General features: G+C 35.9%; 1 protein-coding gene across 1 annotated transcript in view; it reads right to left on the reverse strand.

Annotated features, from left to right (window-relative positions):
* Positions 1-9,115, reverse strand: part of LOC149084230 (cyclin-dependent kinase 17-like) — a 55,033-nt gene that overhangs the window by 44,484 nt on the left and 1,434 nt on the right. Inside the window, exons 2-3 of the mRNA XM_089234572.1 lie at positions 4,714-5,078; positions 3,392-3,493 (exon numbers count right to left, since the gene is read on the reverse strand). Of these exons, the coding sequence (XP_089090698.1) occupies positions 3,392-3,493; positions 4,714-4,840 (229 nt within the window). The 5' untranslated portion in view covers positions 4,841-5,078. The remainder of the gene's footprint in view (positions 1-3,391; positions 3,494-4,713; positions 5,079-9,115) is intronic.

Genomic DNA, 9,115 nt, shown 5'->3' on the forward strand with positions numbered 1-9,115 from the left:
AGTAAAGAAAAAAAATTTTGTCTCTGAAAATGTGAAATATTTGTTCACATACACTGACCGGCATAAACTGCTGAACGATAATTGATTTTCCAATGAATTAATTTCTGATAAATTGAAACAACACTCATCAAATCTCCAATCATAACAATAAAAAAAAGGTTTGGAACCTTTATCCCTTTAATATATTGTAGTAATAACTTCTAATAATACAGGAGTTCTCTTGGACATCCACATTTTTTAGAAAAACAAACACAATCCTGCATTTGTAGTAGATAAATTAAAGGGAAAAATATTTTTATAAAAATTTCAGTAATGCATCTTCACAGCTGAATCAAAACTGACTATTGGGTAAAAAGAAAGATACTAACTTGTGTTTATTGTATGTCAAAATGCCCTTTAAAAAGGAAAAAAAACGTTGAATTAATAAATTTGGGTCAATATCTTTACTATGACCACTTGAGTTAGGTACACATGTGTACCACAGGTCTGAAAGAAGAAAAAATAATCAAAGAGTACATGAAAGAAAAAATAATCAAAAACCACTTAAAACTGAAGGGGGTACACATATACCTCATGCACAATGAGGAAGATATGTGATGAGAGAAATCCAATGCAAATACAGCAGCAATTCCCTGACATCCCACATTTGATCACTTTTGTCTTCAAAACATTTCAAACTCAACAACATAGTAAATGGTGAAAACACGTTTCTTCACAATAAAAAATTAATACTTTGTGTGATGTACTTATTAAGTGGACAGAAAAGTTGCATTGTTGCAAAAGTCTGCTTGCATTTCAAGTTGTATAGACATATCTGAATGAAAGCAAATACAAATACACCGCCACAACAGGCAAATTGCCCAACAAGGTGGCTGACTTAAGAACATCATGGATCCCTGTGCCATTTTTTGGAGGCCCTACCTACTACTGCTACACCACACATGCACCCCGCCCACTACTGGGTGGGGTGCATGTGTGGTGTGTACCATTCTACTGTATGTATTCAACATCCATATTTTTTATGGGCATCTTTTTTTCATCCACTTCATTGGGCATTGTCTGTTGTGGCATTTGTATTTGTATAAGTAGTGATTCATGGGGAAAAACAAATCAAAACACTTGAGCTTAATTAAACCCTTAAGTTTAAGTGCAACAATAATCCTTTTTTTTTTAATATGACATCATTGAATAACTCAGAAATAAACAAGATTATTTATCTATATTATACAAAAAGATTAATTTCTCGATAAATAGATTAATATGAACATGGCAAACAAGTTCAGTGAAAAATATTTAAATCTGAAGTAAAAGCATTGTGATATAGCTCCTGTAATTCTATTGAAAAATCTGTAAATTAAAAATTCTATGTTTATAAAAAAAAATGCAAAAAGGGGAAAAAAATTCACTAACAATGTTTTAAAATTGAGAAGTCTGGGCTGTCTGTTAATTTTAAGGCTGAAAATGAAGGTGTAGGCCTATGCACTTTTGCTCAGCTCCATCTCGTCAAAGAATAAGAGTAATAACAATGGAGTGGAAGAGACATAACATTTTAAATCTGTACAAGTTGTCAATTGCATTTATATGCCATTGTTTTTTTGTATAGATTTTGTTTTATAACAGTGTCTTGCTATATCAAAATTTGTAATATTGAAAAATTGTCTGTGAATGGCCCATGAAATCAAAAATATTTTCTTCTCTCGTTTTTTTAAAATATAATAAGGGTTCTGTTTAGCCAAAATTTCGGCCCATTTTCTAATTGAACCCACACTTAAATTCCAAATCTGAAAAACAGACCCTTTATAAAATGTACACTGCTGGCCACCGTAAATGCAACACCCTGAAGGAAGCATGCAAATAATATGAAATTTACAACATACATTAGCGGAGGTGAGATATGCAAATGATTAGAATTTCAGCGCAGACGCACATCACGCGCGCCTGTGGCGCCACTTCAAAGCGCTATTTAAGGCTTGGAGATTTGTACGATTTGAAGTACGGCAATTGTGTTTTTCTTGTGGTTTTTTCAAAAAAACGATCAATTATGCCTCGTAGAAAACAGCGATCATCTTTTGATCAAGTATCCGAGTTCGACAGAGGAAGGATAGTGGCCTACCGAGATTGTGGATTATCTTTCAGGGAAATCGGTAGTCGTGTTGGACGAAACCAAACAACTGTAATGCGGATATGTGATCGTTGGATGCAGGAGGGTACGACGGACCGACGTGTTCGATCGCACCACTTCACGTGATGACAGGCGTATTGTGCGTATGGCAGTGACGGATCGCTCAGCCACATCACGAACCATAGCACAGCACATTCAGTCTGTACCGCATCATCCATTGTCTGCGCGTACCATTCGACGCCGTTTACAGCAGAGTGGTCTGTCCGCAAGACGTCCATTGCTTCGTCTACCCTTGACGCAGAACCACAGACATCTCCGCCGCCAATGGTGCGATGAAAGAAGGATGTGGACGGCACAATGGAATGAAATTGTCTTTACTGACGAGTCACGCTTCTGTCTGCAACACCACGATGGTCGGATTCGAGTCTGGAGACACCGTGGAGAGAGGATGCTGAACAACTGCGTTATGCACCGCCACACTGGTCCTGCACCGGGTGTTATGGTATGGGGCGGTATTGGATATCACTCTCGCACTCCTCTAGTACGCATTGCCGGTACTTTAAAAAACCAGCGCTACATCTCCGAGGTGTTGGAGCCAGTTGTCCTTCCTTACCTTCAGGGCTTGCCCACAGCTATATTTCAACAGGATAATGCGCGACCACACGTGGCACGCATTGTCCAAAGGTTCTTCGTCAATCGCCAGATTGAATTGCTTCCCTGGCCAGCTCGCTCTCCGGATCTTTCGCCGATAGAAAACATGTGGTCCATGGTTGCTCAACGATTGACCCAGATTACATCCCCAGCTGCCACACCAGATCAACTTTGGCAACGCGTGGAAGCTGCTTGGTCTGCTGTACCCCAAGAATACATCCAAAGTCTCTTTGAATCAATGCCGAGGCGTGTGGCAGCGGTGATCTCCAACAATGGTGGCTACTGTGGCTACTGATTTTGGCAGGAACCACACTTCACAGAAGTCTATAAATTTAATCATTTGATGCTTGGTCAACATGTTATCTACAAAATAAATATTGTTGCGATATCTCTTGTCTTTCTTGGTGTTGCAATTTGGGTGGCCAGCAGTGTAAATTAACGAAGCCAAGAATTTGAAATTTCCTTTCTCTTGCATAAAAATTGACAAAATTCTTTCACTTTCCACAAAACAGGGCCCTATTAAAAAAGGCTGGACAGGCCCTTGAGCATATCTAAAAATAATTTCTGAACATAAATTAGATAAACTGATATAATAGCTACTAAAATATTGATTCTTACCAGGAATGCTGGTCTGGCTGTGGTGAATATCCATGATACGTGATGTGGAAAGTGAGAACCTACGACTCGCTCTTGCCAAAAGACCGATACCGTGCTGACTTCCTATAAAAAATATAAAAAATTGAAAAAAAATTATATCAATATTGTCATAGCAATTTGGTTTGCATGATGATGCAAAAACCTAATGAAAAGAATATTGTACAGTAGACTCAATAATCCAGCATATATTAGACTAGGGTGTGCCGCATCACCAAAATTTCAGTATTAGGCCTGGATTACATTATAAAAGTTTTATAAAAGTGCTTTTACAAAACTTGAAAAATACAACCAATAAGCTGATTGGTTACATTTGAGCAAATGCAACTGATCAGTTTATATATATAATAGTTAGATTCTTCAAGTTTTAAAAAAAGGGGCCATTCAAGTATTATGTAAGCAGATTTTTAGCCATTTTTGACCCCCTCCTCCCCTTGTCAGCAGCTTAGAATATTTCATATCTTCAAAAAGGATGATTGATGACGCAAGAAATCTTCAAACCCCCCTCCCCATCAAAAGTCAGCAAATTCGAAACCCCCTCTCCCTCCCCTTGATGCTGACGTAATACTTGAAGGACCCCAAATCGCTTTTACAAAACCTTTATAGTGTAATCCCGGTCTTAGTGGAAGTTAATTGAAAAAGCCTTCTGTAGGTACAGACACGAAGTGGCATTTTTTTTCTTTTATGCTCAAAGAAAACCCGCCCAAAACTGCTCAATAAGTGGACAGGCAGTATTATCTGGAGTCTACTGTAATTAAAATTAAAGTTTAAGCAAAATTAAAAACAGACATTATGAAGTATATATTGAAGGTAATGCTTTGTGACAAGGAAAACAACTTCTATCCTGATATCTATTGATGCATGTATCTACATGCATCGATAGAATATACAATTTATCATTAAAAGTTTGGAACTATTTCAAACTTCACTTCAGATACAAGAACATATTTCAAATAGAAAGCAGAGACATTTTAATCGATGCACAATTTGTATCAAATAACAAATTTGCAACTGAAAAATATCAAATAGGCGAAATGCGGATTACCATTTAAATAATAAAACAGCTGAATATCAGAAAAAAATCTGTCCTACAAAATACAGGTCATATGGTGACTACCAATTGTGTTCCCAGTCAAGCTGTGAGAAAATGATATTACATGCTAATAATCCAGGTTCATCATAACAAGAGCACAAAATCTACTTAAATCAATATATAGCCAACTTGACAGAAAAACAAAACAAAGCAAAAAAAAATATTGATGAAACCATCACGAAAAATGACCAACCAGTTTTATTGATATCTCCATTTTCTCGAACCTCCGAAAGGCTTTCAGCAAGTTCAGAGAGCCTATTTTCACTGTGCATCCTCTGGCTGCGGAGCGTGTGAGACATTCGGCGACGAAACCTCTTCATATTTGACTTGCATTACTTTATTGGCCCAGCAAGAAAAATAATTATTGCTCTTCGACGAATATAATATATAATTCACAACAAGATATTTATATATATATATATATATATGTGTATATTAATGAGCAAGGCAGGAAATTCAGAAGGCACTTTTGAGGACGAAACTGTTTTGATGAAACCTGAGACCACTTCTGCAAAATTTGAACCTTTGATGTTTATGCTGTGTGGCTCCAAGTATCACCTGTAAATATAAAATAAAATACACATATTTAAGTTTTCTCCATTGATATAAATGAAAGCATTACTGAGAGTAATTTTAATTCCCTTCATCTTGATAGGCAATGTTCTCTATAAGCTGGGTGTGAGTGGAGCTGTGTCACAAAGATATCCAAAGATGCGTCTTAACTCTCAGAATAATTACAGTGCAATAGATCCCCTATTACATGGATTCACTGTACCATGGGGGCTACAGATTTATTAAACAAACATACAGCACAAGTATTGTATCGAAAAAATCCATCATACAGTAACAACAGATCTATGCTAATAAAACAAATACTTGGGGAGAAGGTCGTTCATTATTCAAAACCAAAGAAATAATCACCACAGAGGAAGCATGAAGTGGTTCATTGTTTTTCTAAGATCATTTCACTATTCAATATTCATTCCGAATGAGTTAATTATGGAGAAATTACCCCCCTCCCCCTCTGCAGTGAATTTAAAAATGCAAAAGTGAAGTACAGAAGAAAAGTGCAAAATCGTAGGCCTATTATTGGCAAGGACAGGTGGTACACATTTCCCCCTTCTCACTTTGAGAAGCCTGAATCTGCTTATGATAGAGAGAAGGCTTTTATATTATATTTATACTAACTATAATACCCGACGCTGCTCTGGTTTTCGTCAATTACTAGGAGAACTGAAAAAGTGTCCAACCGTTACAAAGGCAAAGTATTATACATAATACTGGCAGCATTAAAGAAATTACAAACTATTGTATCGTCATATACAAGAGATTCTCTAAAGCATAAACTTACAATCAACAACAAGTGTGCTAATAAAACAGCTAAATCACAGTCTAAAACTCATTGTTAAGGGAACCATGCTAACCAAAGTAAATATTCTGAAAATCATTGTTGATGCCCAGGAACCATTGTTTCCTGGCAGTTTTTCATCCATTTCGGGCACTTGCTCAGCTCTGACAAACTTTTAAAGTAGCCTATCATTCAATCTGGGCCCTATTTGATATATAAGCAAAATTTGGCGACAATAGATCTAAATTTGTAGATTTGTGTAGAGAACATAGGCAGACAGACAGAAAATCAATTTTATAAATCTTACATATAAATGTGAAAGTATGTATGTATGTTTGTTCTTTATACAAATCTATAATTTTAGACCGATCATCGCCAAATTTTGAATATATCAAACAGGATCGGGATTAAACCAGAGTCTACTTTAAAAGTTCATCAGAACTGGGCAAATGCCCGAAATAGTCAAAAAACAGTCGGGCAACAATGGTTACTGGGCCTCAACAGTCACTTTCAGAATGTTTACTTTTGTTACCGTGGTTCTCTAACAATGCATTTCAGACATGAATATGCCTTTACAATGGTTTTTTGCTTCTTTTACGCTGTCAGTATTAAGTATAATAGTTTATTATAATGATTTTTGTCCCTTTTTCAGTCCTCCCAGTAATTGAAGAAAACCCGGGCATTGTTGGGTATTTTTGTTAGAGAAAGGTTTTTCTCATATAGATATAAAGTTTGTATCATAATTTCCTTAACTTTTTGTTCTATCACCATACCCCCTCTCCCAGGGGGATGATATTGCCCACTTTGGGAAACATGAGATTTACTACTTGTACTACGATTTTTTTAATCAATTATGAAAACTAGTGTTTCCAGCTAGGTAAAGCCCCCAGCCCCCAGAAAATCAGTTCATCTAGACAGGGAGGGGGCTGGTGCAGATCAAGAGCAATTTGTCAAGTTTTGTGACTCACAAGCACCAATTTCGTAAGAGAGGGGGGGGGGGCAGAGTCCCCCCCCCCCCAATAATTTCTGGAAAAAAACAATGCACTGCACCTTTCTTCTCCTGGCTTAAGTCCTATGTATACAGGATGGCCAGCATCTTTCAGCCACTCTCCCAGTCAATATTTTTCAGAAAAACCAAGTATTTTTTTCTCCAAAACAGCCCATTTTTTTATTTTCCAAGACTTAATGACATCTTTTCATGTTAACAAAATTGGCATAAATTCCAAAAAAAATTGTGTTGTAAAACTCGAAATACTACGAAGGATGAATTTACAATTTCATTGTCTATAAGCAATTAGGCAAATTTCACACCACCCCTTCCAGTTCAAATCCAACTTTCTTGAACACCCATTCTCGAAATTTTCCACCATGGACCTGCTCATGCCCCTGTAAATACACCTCTAAATACCATGCATGATATTCTGACATCTGTGTTTACCTTGCCGAATTATACCCATAGTGAAATCTCTATATAACAATTCCTAAGGGACCAGAGTAAAATAATCGTTAAATGATGGAATCTAAATGCACATTATTGTTATGGGAAATATACTGAACCAAAGAGTAATACTGTTATACACACTGTTATTGTTTATTATTATTACACTTATTTATTTATTATTTAACAAAATTACAGTTTGTTTTATTGCCTATATAAGGACAATCAAATACCAGAGATATACACATTTTTATAAAAGAGTTATCATTATAGATGCAATTATACAGTCAAACCTCTCTTTCTCTAACCAACATTTCTCAAAAAATCTTGAAAAAAGAAAAACTACATTTACTGCACTAAATAAATATACTTTTGTCTCTCTGTCTTGAAGTATTTAAAAAAAATTCTATCTCATGATGAAGATGAAATTTCTGAAAACTGAAAATATAACTACTAAAAAACAATTGAATCCCAAAATACCATTTTCCAATATTGTGGATATGGACAGTTCACTACAAATTGCAGCACGCTTTGACTGATACCAAAATTATTGCTGAATGTATGGCCTACTCAGGAGGAATTAGGAATTAGCAAAAAAGTGGCAGTAAAGAATGCTGAACATGCCATAGGCATTAAGTGCTTAGAAATATTGGGCGGGCTCAGAAATGCTGGCAGTGCAATCTTAACACATGGGCACAGACTGGGGGACTCGAGAGAAGAGGGGCCCCAGAAAAATCACTTGGCCCAGGGGCCCATGATGATCTTAAGATGGCTCCAATTGTTGGGGAGGTTGCGAACGCTCTCTAATGTCTGCTTTGCCCTGTCGAGCGACCCCCTTAAGTCAAAATTCAGCCCTGTGTTCGAGATTACTTCATATTGTACCACAAACTGCTGATAACAAAAATACAAATCACTAAAAATTAAATGTGTCACGTACATATAAAATTAATGTGCATTAAATTGTGTTGTAGAGAAATGCTAACTATGCTAACATGTGCTCCGCTAAGTGTAAATTAACAAAATACTAGTATAAATCTCAAGTTTACCAGTATATTTAACCATAACAGTACGGTGTGTACTAAACACTTCAAAGGATCAAAAATTTGGTTTTTTCCCCCCTTTTATTATCCATAAAGTTTATTATTTCATGTAGTTTCAGTTTATTATAGCTTTCATTCATATTACGATAAATGGTGAAGTATTTTAAATTTATAAACATTGAAACTGATGGCACTTGAGTTAAGTCATCACTCTGCTTAAGCCATCATAATTCCCCAACATCTTGAGAGTGATCACTTACCAAGGTTTCACTTTATTTTAAATAAGGTATGTAGGTAAAAACTGAACAAAAAAATTTTGAACGTATTTTAATTTATTTGCATATAGTGTATTTGAATATTATTAGCGTAACTTTACAAAAAAATGTAATTAGCATGTAGTAGAATTTAGCTCAGTGATCTCTTATGATCAGTGCAAGAGAACAAAAAGGAAAGACAAATAAGTGAGAGAAGTGAAAAAGTGAGTAGCATTATTTACCTATATATTATTGACTAGTACTAGTATTATTGACACTGTACTTGATTTTGTCATTAAAAATTTTCTCCTTTTTTATTGGATGTTTTTCCTTTCCGACGCAAAAATTCTATTTCCTGCAAATAGTTTATCTCAATTTTTTTTTTTTTGGTCAATTCAGTTTCAAGATAGAGAGGTTTGGAAACATCAATCAGCTGAACAGGGTCACTAAATCTGGTGTTAAAGGTGTGGTCATACCGGGCCGCTACATTTCCAGGGCAGCAAAACAGGATAAAA

This window comes from Pholcus phalangioides, unplaced genomic scaffold (assembly GCF_987345545.1).
Source record: "Pholcus phalangioides strain wild (caught in Gottingen) unplaced genomic scaffold, Ppha-v1.0 ptg000008l_1, whole genome shotgun sequence".
Classification (NCBI taxonomy): Eukaryota; Metazoa; Arthropoda; class Arachnida; order Araneae; family Pholcidae; genus Pholcus; species Pholcus phalangioides.